Source organism: Zalophus californianus, chromosome 3 (assembly GCF_009762305.2).
Source record: "Zalophus californianus isolate mZalCal1 chromosome 3, mZalCal1.pri.v2, whole genome shotgun sequence".
NCBI classification, from domain to species: domain Eukaryota; kingdom Metazoa; phylum Chordata; class Mammalia; order Carnivora; family Otariidae; genus Zalophus; species Zalophus californianus.
Window position 1 is genome coordinate 150,525,098 of NC_045597.1, and position 21,871 is coordinate 150,546,968.

The 21,871-nt window shown below is 36.9% G+C and overlaps 2 protein-coding genes across 2 annotated transcripts in view; one reads left to right on the forward strand and one right to left on the reverse strand.

The window, feature by feature from the left end:
- COL5A2 (collagen type V alpha 2 chain) overlaps nucleotides 1–21,871 on the reverse strand; it is a 373,443-nt gene that overhangs the window by 308,031 nt on the left and 43,541 nt on the right. The window lies entirely within an intron of this gene.
- LOC118356820 (elongation factor 1-alpha 1) lies at nucleotides 18,492–19,901 on the forward strand. Its single transcript, XM_035726674.1, has one exon. The coding sequence runs from the start codon at nucleotides 18,513–18,515 to the stop codon at nucleotides 19,899–19,901; it is 1,389 nt and encodes a 462-aa protein (XP_035582567.1). The 5' UTR covers nucleotides 18,492–18,512.

Below are 21,871 nucleotides of genomic sequence, written 5' to 3' on the forward strand. Positions count from 1 at the left end.
ACAAAATGTATACACAACATATACACACTCACACCCAACACACATACAACACATACATACGTAATAAACAACCCATTTATACAAACACACATGCTCATACACATAAATATATATACCTAAACCATACTTTGTTTTCTTCACAGCATTTATTCAGTGACTGGAATTATATAGTTGATTGAATTACTTATTAAATGCCGGTGTTCACGAGAATGTATGCACTAATGGAAAGAAAAGGCAGCCCAGCTGTAGGTGCTGAAAAAAAGCTAATTCTGACACAGTGACATATGATTCATTCATTCAAAAAAAAAAAAGTGAATACTTACTTTAGGCCTAAAAGCAGAGGGGCAAAAGGATGAAGAGAAAGAAGTGTTTTATATTCTGATAGGCTCTAATACTTGTGTTCTCAGAAATTATATATTTACTCTTGATTTACCTAAACACCAATATTGAATAAAGTTCATTGAACTTTTAAGAATGGACACGGGATTTCAATAAAAAAGAAAAATGGACACAGGCTCTGTAATTTTTTAGAGTTCAAAGTTACTTATCCTCTAAGTCTCAGTTTTTTGAACTATAAAATGGAGAATCCTAATCTTACTCCACAGAGATGGTGCAATAATTAAATCAGATGTTAGAAAACAGGAAAACACCTGGAACAGAGCCAAGTGTTCAATATATATTCACAAAGATTTACTACAGTTTATAATTTTCTGAGATTAGTAGTAGTACAGGATGGTTGGTATGGTACTAATTTTAATCACTCACAGAGAACTTGGTTTCAATTCAATAAAACATTTAAAATTGGTATTGGATCAACTAAAGCTTGTATTATTATAAATAGTATAAAATTATTTCATGGATATACTTCAAGTTCATGTATGTCCAGTTTTTTCAAACTCTTCATTAAAGACTTTTATCCAGTTTACATACTTTATATAATAAAACATTGAGAATGGATAAAAGCCTATCTGTACCATTTGTTATATATATGAAAAAATTCTGTAATTATATATAAGAAACTATAAAATGGTAATATTTCTGCAAATGGATTAGCAGGAGGATTTTTCACTTTTAACTTTAAGGCCTTCTGGATTGTTTAAAGGGTTTACAAAGAGCATGTATCACTCACATAATCAGCAAAAACAGTAAATATAGATTTTTCCAAAAATACAATCATTATAAAATGGAACTTATCCCATTTTTTTACTCTGATTAAGCATTTTTGCATAAGTGGATATATTTTAAAATTACATTTCAAAGAACAAGATTTGTTGGCTTGCTACTTCATTTTCTCTTTGTAGATTTTTATTATATTTATACAAACAAGCTTTATTTCTTGAATACTTTCATGAACTCACTCTTCTCACTTTTGATGTTAGAACTGTTCCAGAGGGTGAATTTTGCAAGCCAATCAGTTTGTACCAAATGCAATGACTTCATATTTTGGGAAAGTTGACATGTTTTAAAAAACAGTTTTTCATATGCTACACTTGGCACTAACTTCAGAATACCCTAGATTGTTCCGGATCATTTCATGGCAAAATTAATTTCTACATTACCTCACTTTCTCCCCAGAGGTAGTTTCTCTTTTTTTTTTTTTTTTTTTTCTGCTCAAGCTAAGCAGACATTAATATCTCAGCAGGGAAAATCTGACTCTTTCAATATTTGCCATAGCCTTTTCAGTCCCAAACATTACAGTGTTGGTTACAGTTACTGCTTGATAACTACAAAAGGTTCTTTTCAGTTCAGTCAAATATTTATTGATCATCTTATTGATGATCAAACTGGGTTAAGCTCAAGAGTTACAACGATAGCTAGGTATTCTCTGCCATCCAAATATCCATCAACTAAGAAAGATATCTAAAAAGAACTTCAGTATGAGCACTGAGAACAAAGACGCACAAAGAACAGGAACCTCTCTCATTTCTACTTTTCAAAATAAGCATACATTCTTCCATTTAAATTGATATTTCTGTCTTATAAGTTCCTACTAAGTAAAATTCCTTTATACCTTTCTTTGTGCCAGGTTTGCTTTATGGCTATGAATAATCAGGCTCAAAGTCGTATTTATGAATGACATTAATAAGAACTGTCTGGAAAGAAATATGGAAGGGACATACACTTACGGTCTCAGGATCATGTGAAACTAAATTCAATATGAGAAGCTTAAATCCTACAATAGCATAGAAAGAGCATAGCCAATGGGAGGGGGGATAGGAAAGGGAAGAGAGAAAGAATATAATATGAATCAGTTCTATAATTCCTGTATCCTGTAAGCAAAAACATCTCCAACTCAGGAAATGTCTTTAATCCCCTATGTGACTAAGGTCATGGTATGGCTTCTAGATACTATTTCGAACTCCTTTTTTTTTTTTTTAAAGCAATGAGACAACGTCTTGTTGGTGTTTGCTGTGAAAACACACAAGTGACAGAACTTATTATCCTTGAAATCAATTTCATTTTTGTTCAAGAAAATATGCTCTGAAGGAATAAGAAACAACCTGCATAAACCCTATGTGAGAAAGCAGTCATGGAAGAAGTATCTGGTCAAAGCACAATTGTGAATTGGAAAAGAATATTTGACCATAAAGAAAGTATAATATGAAAAATGAAATGACACTTGTATAGCGCATGAGTGACAAGGCACTGAGTAGGGTACAGATTTCACTTAATATTGAATTAATAAGTTATTACTTTCCGGGGCACCTGGGTGGCTCAGTCTTTAAGTGTCTGCCTTTGGCTCAGGGTCCCAGGGTCCTGGGATCTAGCCCCGCATCGGGCTCCCTGCTCAGCCGGAAGCCTGCTTCTCCGTCTCCCACTCCCCCTGCTTGTGTTCCTGCTCTCGCTATCTCTCTGTCAAATAAATAAATAAAATTCTTAAATAAAAAAATAAAATAAATTATTACTTTTCACATATCTTTTCTTTCCTAGGGCAATCTCAAAGTTTAGATTTCTTTTTTGAGGGAAAGATTCAGATTCCTATGGTTGCTGAAGCCCCTGTGGTATAATTTTACCCTTTTTAAAAAATCACTCTTAGAAAGAAATTGACCATGACCTCAAAGTAATCTTTAATGAATTTTACCTATCATACTTTTTAATTGACTGCTAGAGATCAGTTTTACAGAATAACTGGAAAACCACATTTACAGAACGTGTGTTGTTAATGGATGCATTACTTCAAAAAAATAATCAAAGATTCACTTTTTTCTTAGTATCATATGAAGAGCACCAAATGAAAACATAGCTGGAGTCTTTAAAAAATTTTTACAAAGAATTTTTGTGTTATGACTTAAAAGCATTTCCACTCAAAAATCTTGTAAGATGAATATTCAGTACTTAATGCAAGATGTATTCTCCAAACTTAAAGTGTGCGTTTTGGATTAAGGGAGATGTGAGCTAAAGAATCTATGAATAAATAAATAAATACAAACATAGAGATCACCAGTGTATAACAGATTACAAACTGTCCTTTCATACTATGGATCTCTTTTAAAATACTTTCCAAACAGGTATTATGTTAAACGAAGTAAGTCAGTCAGAAAAAGGTCATGATCCCAGGGTCCTAGGATCGAGCCCCGCATCGGGCTCCCTGCTCGGTGGGAAGCCTGCTTCTCCCTCTACCACTCCCCCTGCTTGTGTTCCCTCTCTCACTGTGTCTCTCTCTCTGTCAAATAAATAAATAAAATCTTTAAAAACAAAATAGGATGTGTTAGTGGCATAAATAGTGAAATCTTGACTCGTCCCCCAAAGTGCAATAACCAAGGACAGCAAAAATGTGGCTGCAACTCCCCTCTTCTGGTACATAGATTTGCTAATCACAGTATTCTTTCCCACTGCACCGGGTGCACCCAGATGCAGCCCCAGAATCTTTTTTAAAAAAAATGCTCCAGGCAACCACTACCATTCTATAAATGTTGGCACAGAAACGTAAGTACATTTGTATTTTCTGGTATAGAAGGGTTATTACAGTTTTTAGTTTATATTATCTATGCAGTTGTGAAAACTCCTAAGTTCAGTATTTGTCAGTTTAAATAGGCTAAATATTGGAATAAATGTTCCACTTTTCCTTTGGTAATCACTAAGACAGGGAAAGTCATTATATCGACTTGTCATATATGAAGTAATCAGTGTACATCCATAGGCAAGACAAAGGCATCATACCCACAACTTTACAAGCTGTGCAAAGGCCAACCCCAGTATTAAAGAATAGGTAGAAAAGATTAGAAATTTTTAAAATAAATAGTGGGTAATGTTATCATTGTGTTAAAATTATAAAATTAATATATACCTCATGAATTAAGTGTGTGAATGATCACGTGGCTAAGATTCATCTTATCTTACAGGGCAGAGTCCAAACACCTTATAATGATCAAGGCCCTTTGCAGTCTGTTCCTAACTTTTTAGCTACATCTGCCCCTACTTCCTACCATGTCCTGACCAGAACATATGCTACATTCCAACAATACTGGACTGTAACCAAGCACAGTATGGCTGTTCACATTCCTGGACATCGGAAAGTCATTTCTTTTGCCTTCAATGCCCTTCCTTCTTCTGCTTTATAATTCCTACTAATTTGTAAAGACCCAGGGAAAAATTAGCTCCTCTGAAGCCTTCTCTGAACTTGAGTATGTCAATCATTCTCACCCCAATGTTCCTGGAGCACTATGTACAGATTTACTGTTGCTCTCACTAGGTCATGATACTATTATTAATCTCCCATAAATGACATACATAATCCTTAAAGACAAGAAACACTGGTGCTTTCACGTCTGTGTTCCATTTCTCGAACAGTACTTATACAAAGTACAAACTCCATAAATATATTTTGAATGAATAAATGAACATTTGAACCAATCATACGCTAACCTAAAATGAATTCAGGTTTTAACCAAGAGCCTTTATTAGGTTCACACTAATCTCTCTATTCCATTATGAAATTCTTAACTGTGCTATTTTTGCAAGTCTAACTCATGAGTGACAACTTTGCAACTTCTGTGTTTATCCAACCTAATCTCTTCATTCTCTCCTCCTTCCCCATCCCTAAAAGAAGTAGTGAATACTACAGTGAGAGATTTTTATATGAAAGAAAAAGAATCAGATGTCATTACAGAATAAACATATTGGTTGCATGATTTTTTTCTTTTGTGAATCATTTATTCAATAATTTGTATTGAGTAAATTAGCTTAATTATTCTGAGAGGCCTGAATTGGGACTATGAATCACAGATGACCCACTTTTTAATGGTAAAAGTGGCACCCAACAGTTGGGCATATCCTTTTCTTTCCAGAGTTATCGGAATTAAACTTGGAGAGAAATTATCTGTTTATAATATATCATAAGTTCTTTTTTATGATTCTCTCTCTTTAAAGAATATATTTTCTGATCACTGTGATGAGGGAAATCTTCCTCTCCTTTACTCCAATATGGCCAGTTCCAAAAGTGATCTTTTTTAATTTACATCTATTTATATCCTACTGTTTATATAAAAGATATGAGAGAGTTTACAACAAAAACACATATATAAAATACAATTAGAAATACAAAACTGTTGCCATGTAATAGATGAAGTAAATATAAAATTTGTAAGAACAACTTAGATGCTGTCATTTAGCTTAAATCCTGGTTATTAGTTGCCTGAAAGACAAGGTAAAAATGAAAGATAAAATGAGTAATAAACTCAAAATGTATTAAAGACCTAAATGTGAGACCTGAAACCATAAAAATCCTGGAAGACAGCACAGGCAATAATGTCTCTGACACTGACTATAGCAACATTTTTCCAGATATGTCTCCTGAGGCAAGGGAAATAAAAGCAAAAAATAAACTATTGAGACTGTATCAAAACAAAAAGCTTCTGCACAGTGAAACTATCAATAAAACTAAAAGGGAGCCTATGGAATGGGAGAAGATATTTGCAAATGACATATCCAATAAAAGGTTAGTATCCAAAATATATAAAGAACTAATATAACTCAACACCCAAAAAACCAAATAATCCAATTAAAAAAAAAAATGAACAGAAGACATGAATAGACATTTCTCCAAAGAAGACATATAGATGGTCAACAGACACATGAAAAGATGCTCAACATCACTCATCATCAGGGAAATGCAAATCAAAACTACAATGAGATATCACCTCACACCTGTCAGAATGGCTAAAATCAACAACACAAGAGACAGATGTAGGTGAGGATGTGGAGAAAGGTGAACTCTCTTGCACTGTTGATGGGAATGCAAACTGGTACAGCCACTGTGGAAAACAGTATGGAGGTTCCTCAAAACGTTTAAAATAGAACTCCTCTATGATCCAGGAATTACAGTACTAGGTATTTATCCAAAAAATATAAAAACACTAATTCAAAGGGATACATGCATCCCTATGTTTATAGCAGCATTGTTTTAAAAAAAATTAGAGATTTATTTATTTGAGAGAGAAAAGGCATGAGTGATAGGAGGAGCAGAGGGAGAGGGACAAGCAGACTCCACGCTGAGCACAGAACCCAATGAGGGGCTCAATCCCAGGACCCTGAGATCATGACCGGAGCTGGAATCAAGAGTTGGACACTTAACTGACTGAGCCACCCAGGCACCCCATAGCAGCATTATTTACAATAACCAAGATATGGAAGCAGCCCAAGTGTCTACTGACTGATGAATGGATAAAGAAGAAGTGTTTATATATACAACAGAATATTATTCAGCCCTAAAGTAGAATGAAATTTTGCCATTTGCAATGACATGGATGGGGTACAGAGTATAATGCTACGTGAAATTGGTCAGAGAAAGACAAATACCATATGATTTCACTCATATGTGGAATTTAAGAAACAAACAAATGAAAAAAAAAAAGCAAAGGAAAAAAAAGAAACAAACAAACCAAGAAACAGACTCATAATTATAGAGAACAAACTGATGGTTACCAGAGGAGAGGTGAGGGGGCAGAAATGGGTGAAATAGGTGATGGGATTAAGGAGTGCACTGTCATGATGAGCACTGGGTGATGCATGGTATTGCTGAATCACTATACTGTACACCTGAAACTAATATAACACTGTAGGTTAACTACACTGGAAATATAAAATAAATAAAATATAGGATGAGTAATCTAATTCTCATTTTAAAAGGGAAAAAAGCTAACAAGGCAGATACTAAGAGGAAGCAGATTTTTCTGGCACTAACTTCTAAGAGAAATTCTCTTTTATATATGAAAGAGGAGACACTGAGTAAAAAGTGAATTTTACCCTCACAATTATGTTTATAGTACTTGCTGGAAAAATTATATGACTATTATTTATTTTACATCTTATTAAAACAAAACTCAGTGAAGATTATTATACATCAGGCTAGGTTAACATGGTCCAAAAATAATCTTCTCATGGTCCAATTTCTCCAAAGACACTTGTGAGACTATCTAAGAAAGTGGTTCTTAATTCTATTTGACCTTTGAACTCTTTTAAGAAACACTTGAATACTATGGACCTCTCAGCACAAAAATGCACATGCATACCAGCTTTGTATACAATTCCAGGGAGTTCACTGACCCCTTGAAATCCATCCATAATTCCCAAGGACTAGTGTACAAATGAATTACATAGTTTTTAAATAATTTTTCATACATATCAATTTCAGTCTTAACATTTTTGATAAAAGATGAGGAGTAAATGATTCAAGCCTGCAGTTTCTCTGAGATTCCTAAAATATTTAATCTAAATGACTGAAAACCCTCAGGGCAAAATTCCTTCCTGTGATGATAATAACTTTTCTTATATTAACAGTACATTTATCTGCTGAGGCAATGTCACTTTCAATTTCTGTAGGTGTTTTTTTTATGGCTGGATGAAAGGGGACCCTTTAGTAACTGAACTGTCAGATCATAAAGTTGACATCTCATTATTAAAGGTCATTGAGAGTCAGAGTACAGAGGTGCCTAAGGCAAAACAACATTTTCTTCGAAGATATTTGGGATTTATTCCAGCTCAAGAAAAGGTATCTGACACTGAGTGCTTTTTATGTTCTTGGTACTTTACAGATAATGCTTTATTTAATTTTTATAATTAATTAGGCATTATCATATTATAAGCCTAAAGAAACAAACCTCTGAGACATGAGATAACTTGCCCAAGTTTTCATATTAGTAAGTGACAAAACCAAATTTCAATCTGAGGCTTATATCTGTAAGCTTATGTATGTTCTAGCACACCATGTTGATAATCTACTCCTTGCTTTGCACACTAATACTGAAAGGAGTTGGAAAACCCTACATCTTAAGAGACCTCTTCCATAACTCTTCCCAGAAAGGTAAATAAGATCAAGGCTTTTTGTGAAATCAAATCATAGGCGTTATTAAGATGCTTCCCTAATTGGAATTGCTCATCTACTTCTTCAGTAGTTACATAGTCATTTATTTAACCTGACTTGTTCAATATACATTAGTTGTTTATGGATTTTAGAATATGTAACTCCTCTTTAAGGGAATGATAACAGATGGTGAAATCAACAGTCTCAGCAGTTAAAAATGCTATTCACATAAATAGTGGTTATCATTATTGCAAGGAATTTGGCCTGTGAGTTCTCAGAATCATTCACATGAAATATTTTAGGAATGTCAGTGATAAATGGAATGGGATAATGGGGTCTATCTACAGAAGGTAGATGAGCTGTTCCAGAACCCACTCGGGTAAAATAGAGCATCTAATCTCCTTTATTTGGAATGTGGATTGTGCTTAAGTTCAAAATTGTCACACAAAACTTTTCCTCCTCCTTACCTATAAATTAACTAAAAAATAAAAATAGTAAATAAATAAATATAAATAGTAAACTACTTTAAGCTACATAATAAAAAATTTAAAAAATTAGCTGAATAAAAAATAAAGTTATAAAGGTTTAAAGCTAAAATCAGAATTCAAACATAACAGTATAAAATGATCAAACACACTACAAAAAATAAAGATAAAGGTACAAGAGAAATTTGCCTATTTTTTTAAAGCTCTTTTTTTTTTAAAGATTTTATTTATTTGACACAGAGAGAGAGATAGTGAGATAGTACAAGCAGGGGAGCGGCAGGCAGGCAGAGGGAGAGGGAGAAGCAGGCTCTCTGCTGAGCAAGGAGCCCAATGCAGAGCTCAATCCCAGAACCCTGGGATCATGACCTGAGCCGAAGGCAGCCACTTAACTGACTGAGCCACCCAGGTGCCCCAAAATTTGCCTATTTTTGGCCCTAATTTTTATATGAAAAAGCATAATGGTATAATCTATTTTAAAAGCTAGAACTTTTTAAATTATAAAAGCACAAATAAATAATTAATACAGATCTTGTTATAATTTATACATGTATTTATGCCATCTGATAATTTTTCCATATTAAATATGGGTTGTTGTTTTTTTAAATGAATCTACCATCCTTTCAGTGAGAGAATAAAATGATTCACCTATAGGGGAAAAGAAATTAAGCTAGCCTCAAGACATTTCTTTCACCAGCAAACTTTAGTGCCAGAAAAGAATAGAGCAATATTACAAAGTTCTCAGGGTAAAAATATGACCCAAGTATTTTATAACATTTTATAATTTGTAGCAGATGTGCACAAAACTGAGGATACAATATCTCTGAGTACTTCCCTTTTTTTCCCCAGCTCTATGGAGGTATAACTGATAAAACTGTAATATATTTAAAGTGTACAATGGGATGATATGATATATGTATATATTGTGAAATGATTACCACAATCTAGTTGCCTAACAATCCATTAAATATACAATATAAAATTATTAACTATAGCCACCATGCTGTGCATTAGATCCTCAGACTTATTCATCTTCTAACTGAAAGTCTGTACCCTTCAACTAACAGCTTCCCATTTCACCAGTCCCAGCCCCTGGCAACCACCATTCTAGTGTCTGTTCCTATGAGTGAGATTTTTTTTTTTAAGATGCCACATATAAGTGAGATCATACAGTATTTATCTTTCTCTTCTGGCTTATCTCATTTAACATAATGCCCTCCATGTTCATCCATGTGGTCACAAATGGCAGGATTTCCTTCTATTTTTTTGGCTGAATATTCCATTGGGTGTATACACCACATCTTCTTTATCCATTCCTCCATCAGTGGACACTTAGGTTGCTTCCATATCTTGGCTACTGTGAATAATGCTGCAATGACATTGGAATGCAGATATCCCTTCAAGATACTGATTTAGTTTCCATTGGATATATATACCTAGAAGTGGGATTGCTAGATCATATGGTAGTTCCAATTTTAATTTTTTAAGGAACCTCCACACTGTTTTCCATAATCAGTGGCTATCCCACATCCTATTCCCACCAACGGTGCACACAAGGGTTCCCTTTTCTCCACATGCTTGTCAACATTTGTTATCCCTTGTCTTTTTGATAATAGATATCCTAACAGATGTGAGATGATATCACATTGTGGTTTTGATTTGCATTTACTGATAGTGATTTTGAGCATATTTTTATATAACCTGTTGGTCATTTGTATGTCTTATTTGGAAAAATGTTTACTCAGATGCTTTGTCCATTTTTACATAGGTTATTTGAGGGTTTTTGGGTTTTTGTTTGGTTTTTTTTTTTTTGCTACTAAATTGTAAGAGTTCCTTATATATTTTAGAATGAATCCCTTATCAGATAATAAGGTTTGCTAATATTTTCTCCCATTCCATAGGATGTCTTTTTTTTTATGCTTAATGTTTCCTTTGCTATGCAAAACCTTTTTAGTTTGATGTAGTCCCTACTTTATTTTGTTTTCATTGCCTGTGATTTTGGTATCAGATCAAAAAAAAAAAAAAAAATCATTGCCAAGGCCAACATTGAGGAGCTTTTCCTCTACATTTTCTTCTAAGGGTTTTATGGTTTCAAGGTCCTACATTTAAAGCTTTAATTTATTTTGAGTTTACTTTGGTTTGTGGTATAAGATAGGGGTCCAAATTTCTTTCTTTTGCATGTGTCTACCCAGTTTTCCCGGCATCATTTTTTGAAGAGACTATCCTTTCTCTCTTGTGTATCCTTGGGGGCCACTGTTGAAAATTAGTTGACCATGAAATTCAGTCATCGAAGATATGAATGAAAACAAGGAACTGAGGAATGGAGACACTATGGTAAAAAAGACTGATAGAGAAAATCCAATCCATTTTAAATGTGGAGGCAAGAATAAACAACTCTAAAAATTATAGCTATATAATTACAGCTATATGTCAATGTTAAAAAATTTGAAAAGACAATATTATAATACACTGAATAAAAAACAGAAGGAAATGGGAGAAAGGATGAGTGCTCATTTCCTCAGCTTTCACAGCAGAAATCAGTCAATATGACATAAAACTAACACATGAACTCTAAGAAAATTTCTTAATGTTCCTCATCATTCTTCTTAAAAGGTTCTTTTAGCAATAAATACCTGGGATGAAGAAACATCAGAAGGTTGAACATCCATTAAGCTTCATGTTAGCTTCCTTTTCCATTAAATTCAAGTAAAACTAAATTTATCTTTTAATTTAAAACATCATATATAAGTAGACACAATTTTTGTAAACTGTTTCCAGCAACCTACAGTTATATTTCTATCTTTATGTATACATATGGCAATGGCTAAAAAGTCATTCTACTGATCATATCAATATCTGTCTCTAAATAGCGGTACATGAAGGTACTTTGCTATCTTACTTGTACATTTCTGCATGGCTTAAATGTTTATAAATGGTATTGTTAATTCTGCGAAAAATAATTCTGTAACATTTTACTTAAAATCATGGAAGTATCACCAAAAAAGATGGAGCAGTAAATACATAACCTTAAAATGATAAATAATTGATGTACCTTATGCAGTTTTCTATATATGGGAAAGATTATGCACTAATTGCAAAAAAGAAGATTGAGAAAGCTTGAACAAAGCTGTAAATGACATCTCTAACATATCTTTCCTCAAACAGCTTTTTTTTTTAAGATTTTATTTATTCATTTGACAGAGAGAGAGAGAGAGGGAGAGCACAAGCAAGGGGAGCTGCAGGCGGAGGCAGAAGCAGGCTCCCCACCACCGAGCAGGGAGCCCAATGCTGGATCCCAGGACCCTGGGATCATGACCTGAGCCAAAGGCAGACCCTTAACCATCTGAGCCACCCAGGCGCCCCCAAACAGGTTTTAAATAGAATTCAAGGGCGCCTGGGTGGCTCAGTTGGTTAAGCGACTGCCTTCGGCTCAGGTCATGATCCTGGAGTCCCGGGATCGAGTCCCGCATAGGGCTCCCTGCTCGGCAGGGAGTCTGCTTCTCCCTCTGACCTTCTTCCCTCTCATGCTCTCTCTCTATCTCATTCTCTCTCTCAAATAAATAAATAAAATCTTTAAAAAAAAATAAAAAATAAATAAATAGAATTCAAAATTGAGATTAAAAATAGAAGAGTACCATGAGTTTTATTTTTAGTAAAGCGAATTTGAATAATAGGTTCCTATTATGTGTGTGTCATTAGATAATTACACTATAATATAAATTATTGACTTTCAGATTGTTTCTTGGAAATTGTTGAAAGGTAGTGAAGGTGTTATGCAATAACTTCCTGCTGATGGTCAATATTTTTACACATTTACTAAACTTATAATTTAAATAAACTATTTAACAATAAATGTTCCCAATAAATTAAACCTTTCCTTAAAAAAAAGAGAGAGAGAGAGAGAAGCAAACCATAAGAGACTCTTAACGACAGAGAACAAACTGAGGGTTGCTGGAGGGGAGGTGGGCAGGGGATGGGCTAGATGGGTGATGGGTATTAAAGAGACCACTTGTGATGAGCACTGGGTGTTGTATGTAAGTGATGCATTTTACCACGTATGTTAACTTAAATTTAAATAAAAACTCAAAATTTAAAAAGAAGATCAATACTGCCCAGCAGCTGAGGGAGAGTGCTGGTCTGCTCTGCATCTCGGAACCGCCCCTTTGGGGTGACCCTGAAGACACCCAGAACACACCTGAGGAGAAGTGTGCAGCTTTAGGGCACAGAAACAGGGCTTCACAGCAAGAGTAGGATGGAGGTAGACAGGGTCTAGAAAAAGGGCGAGACGGCGGAGAAATGCGGGTGAGGCGGTGGGGGCGCTGCTGGGCCTACTCTGACAGCCCTGGAAGCCAGGAAAACTGGCAGTGGTCAGCGCCTTCCGATAAGGCTGCTCCTTCCGCTTTCCAGAGACAGTGCCAACGGCCAAGTGGGGCATGGCCTGAATCACCGCAGGGTAAAAATAAAGCATGAGACATCTATGAAAAATAAAAAATAAAGTAAAAAATATAAACCTTTCCTTTTGAGAAGAGAAATAAACAAAAATATCTACATGTCTAATTTTTGTCAAGGCAACAGTAAATTTAATGTGGTATAAAGCTGAATGTTTTTGTATTGAAGCCAAAGAATTTCCCTTTAAGAGAGTGATAAATAAATATCTTAACAGCCACTGTATACAGAAGTAGCTAAAGATCAAGATATCAAAATTTCATCTTTTCCATACAGGTAATTCTACTTACCATTTTTTTTTTCTGATTTCCATGTACAGGTGGTCATAAATAATACAGAAACATTTTGGCTTATATATAATTATCTTCTATCCAGCCATCTAACCAAATTCTCTTAGTATAACTTGTACATTTTTAGTAGGATGAGCTTATCATGGGTTTCTGTATTAGTTTTCTAGGGCTGCCTTAACAAAATATCACAGTCCAGGTGACTTAAACTATAGAAATTTATTTTTTCACAGTTTTGAAGACTGGAAGTCCAAGATCAGGGTGTCAGCAGGATTGGTTTCTCCTGAGGCCTCTTTCTTTGGCTTTCAGGAGGAAACCAAGCTTTCTCTTCATGCCCTTGGAGACTTGTGCTATCCCTAACCCCCACTAATTAGAAAGTATACAATCAGTCACTCCTCACAATCCCAGTATAGCTCTTTGTACCCACAGGTCCCCTCCCATGAGCAGGGAAAGGGTTAGGGTATAGGCCAGGGAGATAGGAGGCCCCTGACTCCCCTGATTAAGCTCCAGAAACTATTCTTGGCAGGTGGAGATGCTGAGACAGAGCTGAACAAGAAATAAGGGAACAGACCAAGCTGGCACAAGAATCTCAAGGCCACAAGCTTCCCAGTCAGTTCTCGATAAAAGACTGCCACCAAAAGCCCTCAGTGGCAACCCACTCGGGACCCCTCTCACTTTAGAGAGCTTTTTTTCTCTCCTTTCTGCTCTCACCTCCACTTAATAAACTTTCACTTCACTTCACCCTTTTGTGTCCCCAAGATTCATTCTTTGACTGTGTGAGACTAGAGCCCTGCGATCCTGCAACACCCTCACATGGTCATCAGTATTGTCTGTGTCCTAATCTCCTCTTCTGATAACGCCACCAGTCATACTGAATTAGGGTTCCACTCTTATGAACTTATTTTAGCCTTATTTACCTCTTTAAAGGCCGTTTCTCCAAATATGATCGATCACATTGGTGGTTAAGATTTCAACATGAATTTGGGAGTCGGGAGAAGGGAAAGGGGACACAGTTCAGTCCATAACAATTTCTAAGGATATGAAGATATATCACAGACAAGAAAAAGAAAAATCATTTTGTTTTCTTTTCCATTATTTTAGGTGTTATTTCATTTTCTTTCTATTGCGTTTTAGACTTCTAAGATAATGTTGATTATTAATAAAGTACTGGTCATCTCTGTCCTTTTTCTAAATGTAACAGAAATGTCTTTAATGTTTCATCATTTAGAATAATATTTGCTATTTATTTCTGATAGTCTTTATCTTATTTAAGCATATTCTATTTTTATTGCACTTAGACTTTTTATGAGTAACTGCTATCTTTTATTCAAAGCTTTTCAGTATCTATTGATATAACTATATGGCTTTCTTCTTTAACCGGTAAATATAAAGAATTAAACTCATAGGTTTCTGACACTGAGATAACTTCGCATTCCTGGGATGAGTTCTAGTTAGTCATGACATATTATTCTTTGGAGGTATTATAGTATTCTGTTTGCCAATATTCTATCTAGAATTTTTTGTTCAGTAAGATTTAAAATTTACATAAGCTTTGATCCAATAATCCCACTTTTGGGACTCTAACCCATAGAAAGAAAATCCCCAACAGGTTGGGGCGCCTGGGTGGCTCAGTCATTAAGCATCTGCCTTTGGATCCGGTCATGATCCCAGGGTCCTGGGATCGAGCCCCAAATGGGCTCCCTGATCAGCGGAAAGCCTGCTTCTCCCTCTCCCACTCCCCCTGCTTGTGTTCCCTCTCTTGCTGTGTTTCTCTCTGTCAAATAAATAAATAAAATCTTAAAAAAAAAAAAAAGAAAAAGAAAATCCCCAACAGGTTAAGATGTTTATACTTAAAGATGTTACTTAGCAAATGCTAAGTAGCACAGTTTAAAGTAGAAAAAAATGTTTAAAAAAGTTATCCAATAAAGAAGTTTATTTTTTAAATTTCACCTACCGACTACACAGGAAGTCTTCTCAACATATTATAACACTAGTAATTTTGGATTGTAACGGATTGGATTGTAACGGATGCAGAGAGAAGGGGGGGCATAGGGACAGGTTTGTTTTGTTTTTTATTTTTTAATGTTTACAGATTAAAATCCCAGTAGCCTATTTTTGTAGAAGCTGATAAGCTGATTCTAAAATTCACATGAAAAATAAATGACATGAAATATCAAAAGAAACTTTAAAAACAATGAAGTCTCGAGGCCTAATCAGATTTCAAGATTTACAGCAATCAAAAGAGTGTAGTGTTGGTTGAAGGATAAATTTATGGTCAGTGGAACAGAATATAGAGTCCTTAAAATAGTCACACATGTGGTTAATGGATTTTTATTTATTTATTTGTTTGTTAATGGATTTTTGACAAAGGTGCCAAGGTAACTCAAGAGAGAGAAAAAAGGCTTTTGTACAAACAGTGCTGGAATAATTGAACATGTATATGGAAAAAAATGAACCCCATTCCTTGCATAAGACTATACAAAAAATAATAAGTTAAAATGCACATAGTCCTACACAAAAAAGCTAAATCTATACAATTTCCAAAAGAATACACAGAGAAAAATAATGAATGGAGAACAGGCAAACAAACTAATATATTCAGAAAATATAACATTACTCAGAAACAAAAATATTAATCAAGCAGCATGGATAAAACTCGAAAACATTAGGCTGAGAAAAAAGAGCCATTGCAAGAGAGTACAAACTACATGAGCCCATTTGTGTGAAAGTTTGGAACAGATTAAACTAATGTATAGTGGAAGAAAGTGGAACAGCTGTTGCTTGGGGCCAGGAGTGGGGGTGGTGCTGGAGGGATCAGAAGATGTGTCTGGTGAGGTAGGAAAGAGTAGAAAAAGGAAAAAGCAAACCCCCATCTTTTCCCCAACTTCCTGGCTGTGTACTACTGATGCTGAGAGAGGAGGAAAGCATAAACACAAAACAAGATCAAAATTTTAACTAGTACAGGAGGCTGGTCATTTTATTTACTAAACTTCAACTCTGTTCTTTGACTTGAAGTAACCAGAGAACAGTTTCCAGAAATGTTATGGAGTATGTCTGAGTTTCCTTCCAAGGGAAGAACTGTATAGAATATACTTAAAGAGAGAATGAATTATAAAAATCAAGTCCCTTGATGCATGCAGGGACTTACAGAAAGTTTCAGAAATATGAACCATACACATCGCTCATTATAGTTTATTTGCAGCAAATAAAAATGTGTGTCTAACATCACTAAGGTATTATTTCCAGGAGATAAAAACAGTTAACGAAGGGCTAACCAAAAGCCTGTTTATGTTAATGTGAAAAAGGAAAGCTCTGAGCATAGTTTAAAGCTCGAAAGTGTAAAGGACACCAGAGATGCCTTTCGGTTTTCCAAAAAGACCAAGACCAAGACCAGGAGAATCAACACAGGGTAAATACATCTGATCCCGCAAAGGGCCTCAAACAGAACAGGAAATGGACGATGTTAAGATCCCTAAAAGGAGTTTTAAAGACAATATGCTTCCGAGCAGGGAAATTCCATGAATAAAGAAGTATTTGAAAAAGTCTGTTCTTGCTCTACTACAAGAGATAGAAAGTTCAGGAGAGATTATCAGGAAGTAGGGAGGCCTCTAAGGAGGCTGCTGCGGAAGTTTGACAAATAATGGAAATGTACTGAAACCCTAACACTGATAGCTAGAGGGGACCTTGGAGAGCTTCTAGGCCAATATTCTCTTCTTGAAGCCAGTCAAGCAAGACAGGTTCACAAAATGTAACTGACATAAAAACTCAGATGTGCCGGAAAACTTAAGTTCCTTATTTTGTTGAAAACCAATCTGTTTCCTGTGTCTCCACCTAATACCTAGCAGTTTAAATACAGACATATTAGAGACATAGAGAGCTCTCCAGTACAATCTGGTCATTTAACAGTCCCTTCAAGTAACGTTCAAATAATGCTCTCTCATTTGAACAAAAATCCTCAGCTTCACAGGAGCCCCTTCCTGCCCAACCTCCAGTAAAGCTGCAACCATTTGGGGTGTTATATTCTCCTGGTATTGGAGTAAAGGGGCCCTCAGCCTCATGCCAGTCCTTGGACTGGCAACTGCTGGTCTCTGAACTGACGTCCCCTGTTCTCCTGGTTACAGTTTGCCCCATTGGCCTCTGTTGTTGAGTTTATGGCCAGCAAATTTATGGTCCATTCCTTTAGCTTGGACTTTGTTCCCAGGAGAAATTGGCCTCTTCCTTCTGCCAACTCACCTTTTTTTCAATTCTTACTGGCTTCAAACTCCTGGTTTACCCTGCAGCCTCCATCCAGTACCCTGGCCCGATAGCATTTTCTCAACCCCTGCCATGAAGTCACCTCACCCTGACTGTCTCTCATGTTAGTGTCCAAATCCCTCCCTTCCACACATTGGTCAGGGTCTCTACCCCTACTCCTAAGCTCCCCACCGAGTCCAGTTAAGGGAACAGGAAAGAGCCATATGACATTGATAGCCCATCAACTTCCCAAACATTCCTTCAACCCAGGCTAAAGCCGAGAGAGGGAAAATCAGGACACATATTTCACTGGTTCCATATTCTGCCTCTTGCTATCCCTTCTGTCCACCAATCCCGGGCCAAAAAGGAGGTTAGCACTCCTTGTATTTCCCGAACTTGAGCCCCCTTCTCTCTGACTGAAGTCTCTTTATTATCCCTTAGAGAAGATTAGGGAAACCTTCACTAAACATTATGACAAGAAATAAATTATAACTAAAGACCCGGGGCTAACCTTAATATAATATATGAGCTTAAAGGGTTAAGAATTCCTAACTCTTCGGGGTACCCAGTGGCTCAGTTGGTTAATTGTCTGAGTCTTGATTTTGGCTCAGGTCATGATCTCAGTGTCATGAGACCGAGCCCCTGGTCAAGCTCTGCACTGGGCGTGGAGCCTGCTTAAGATTCTCTCTCTCCCGCTTTTTCGCAACGGGTTTGCCGCCAGAACACAGGTGTCGTGAAAACCACCGCTCAACCTAAACCAAAATGGGAAAGGAAAAGACTCACATCAACATCGTCGTCATTGGACACGTAGATTCGGGCAAGTCTACCACTACTGGTCATCTGATCTACAAATGTGGCGGGATCGACAAAAGAACTATTGAAAAATTTGAGAAGGAGGCTGCTGAGATGGGAAAGGGCTCCTTCAAGTATGCCTGGGTCTTGGATAAACTGAAAGCTGAACGTGAACGTGGTATCACCATTGATATCTCCCTGTGGAAATTCGAGACCAGCAAGTATTACGTGACCATCATTGATGCCCCAGGACACAGAGACTTTATCAAAAACATGATTACAGGCACATCTCAGGCTGACTGTGCTGTCCTGATTGTTGCTGCTGGTGTTGGTGAATTTGAAGCCGGTATCTCCAAGAATGGGCAGACCCGTGAGCATGCCCTTCTGGCTTACACACTGGGTGTAAAACAACTAATTGTTGGTGTTAACAAGATGGATTCCACTGAGCCACCCTACAGCCAGAAGAGATACGAGGAAATCGTTAAGGAAGTCAGCACCTACATTAAGAAAATTGGCTACAACCCCGACACAGTAGCATTTGTGCCAATTTCTGGTTGGAACGGTGACAACATGCTGGAGCCAAGTGCTAACATGCCTTGGTTCAAGGGATGGAAAGTAACCCGTAAAGATGGGAATGCCAGTGGAACCACACTGCTTGAAGCTCTGGATTGCATCCTGCCACCAACTCGTCCAACTGACAAGCCCTTGCGTCTGCCTCTCCAGGACGTCTACAAAATTGGTGGTATTGGTACTGTCCCTGTGGGCCGAGTCGAGACTGGTGTTCTTAAACCTGGGATGGTGGTCACCTTTGCTCCAGTCAATGTTACAACTGAAGTAAAGTCTGTTGAAATGCACCATGAAGCTTTGAGTGAGGCTCTTCCCGGGGACAATGTGGGCTTCAATGTCAAGAACGTATCTGTCAAAGATGTTCGTCGTGGCAATGTGGCTGGTGACAGCAAAAATGACCCACCAATGGAAGCAGCTGGCTTCACGGCTCAGGTGATTATCCTGAACCATCCAGGCCAAATCAGTGCTGGATATGCACCTGTGCTGGATTGTCACACGGCTCACATTGCTTGCAAGTTTGCTGAGCTGAAGGAGAAAATAGATCGTCGATCTGGAAAAAAGCTGGAAGATGGTCCCAAGTTCTTGAAATCTGGTGATGCTGCCATTGTTGATATGGTTCCTGGCAAGCCTATGTGTGTTGAGAGCTTCTCTGACTATCCTCCTCTGGGCCGTTTTGCTGTTCGTGACATGAGACAGACGGTTGCTGTGGGTGTCATCAAAGCAGTGGACAAGAAGGCAGCTGGAGCTGGCAAGGTCACCAAGTCTGCCCAGAAAGCTCAGAAGGCTAAATGAATATTATCCCCAATACCTGCCACCCCAGTCTTAATCAGTGGTGGAAGAACGGTCTCAGAACTGTTTGTGTCAATTGGCCATTTAAGTTTAATAGTAAAAGACTGGTTAATGATAACAATGCATCGTAAAACCTTCAGAAGGAAAGGAGAATGTTTTGTGGACCATGTTTTTTTTGTGTGTGTGTGGCAGTTTTAAGTTATTAGTTTTTAAAATCAGTACTTTTTAATGGAAACAACTTGACCAAAAATCTGTCACAGAATTTTGAGACCCATTAAAACAAAAGTTTAATGAGAAACCTGTGTCTTCTTTTGGTCAACACTGTAACCTTTTGTATAGTACTATTCAGGTAAAATTAAGTGTTGCACAGACCCTATTTCTAATGTTAAAATATGCTGAAACAAATTTGGGTTAACATTTTTTTCATGGGTGGGAACTTGAGCATTTTCACCTTTCCTGAGGGAAAGAAACTCTTAGTAGTAAAAAGCTATGGGGAAAAGGGGTCTGTTGGTGCAACACAGAACAGGTAAGCAAAGAGTAACACCAAGGTAGTTACAAAACAGGCTAAATTCTGTAATACCAAAGTCTATTATGTTGCATATAAGACTTGTATTATGTCACATGCAGTAAACTTGTTATATTGTCAAAAAAAAAAAAAAAAAAAAAAAAAAAAAAAAAAAAAAAAAGATTCTCTCTCTCCCTCCCACTTTGTCCCTCCCCACCTCCACCCCCACCCCACTTCTACTTCCGTGTGTGCATGTGCTCTCTCTCTCTCTAAAAAAAAAAGAAAAAGAAAAAGAATTCCTAACGCTTCAAAAGCTTTCAAATTGGCTTTCAAATCTCTTACGAGTTTATCAAGTATGCGCCTTCTATTAACCAAAGAAATCACAAGGCCAGCCCATATTCAAAGGTTAGGGAAATACTCTTCTCCTTAGTGGAAGAAACAACAAAATACTGTGGCCAAATACTTTAAGGCACGAGAGGGAAATAAGGGCTGAATCAATCTATTAGAGTCTTTCCCAAAATCTACCCAACATCATCTATTGGCATATCATTTTCTACCCCTAGCTATAAGAAAGGAAGAAAGTAAAATCTTTCTGCTGGACCCATGGCTGTCTAAAATAAAAGCAGAGTTCTGCTAGTAGAAGTAGAGATGGAGAAGGGATCTGGAGGCATTCTCACCACATTAAGTATCTCCCAAAGTTACATGAATTTTTCTGAGCCTGTGTTCTTAACCCTTAAATAAATATTACCCCAAAGTAACATCTGCTGTCATTCTATTTTGCCAAATAGGTGCTTAATAAGTTTAAACATCCTTTCTCCAAAATAACTTACTGAAATCCCTTGATATGCCCAGCACTGTGAGACGCTAGAGAGCCTTCCCCACTAAGGGATTACAATTGGTGAATAAGATGGGCTGGTAAAGAGCTAGGATATCATGTGGTAATTACACATGCAAACACAGGGCACTAAGGGAGCTCAGACAAGGGGCAGGATCAACCTTCAAAGCTCATTCCTGACTCTTTCTGGTAGAGGATTTTAAGAATGTAATTACAAGGGGCGCCTGGGTGGCTCAGGTGGTTACACAACTGCCTTCGGCTCAGGTCATGATCCTGAGTCCCGGGATCGAGTCCCACATCGGGCTCCCTCCTTAGCAGGGAGTCTGCTTCTCCCTCTGACCCTCCCCCCTCTTGTGCTCTCTCTCTCTCTCTCTCATTCTCTCTCTCAAATAAATAAAATCTTAAAAAAAAAAAGAATGTAGTTACCAATTCAGCATTTACTCATTTAACCTGTGCCAGTTTCTGTTCTAGATACTGAGATACAGTACTAAAGATGACTGCCCTGGAAAACAATATCATGAAGCCATTACTGCTATATATAAATACAGAGTGACTTGGCAGGGAGTGCTGGAGGGAGTATCATGGAAATGTGTTGGGGTGGTCAAGGAAGGCATATTTAGGGAGGTGGGTGAC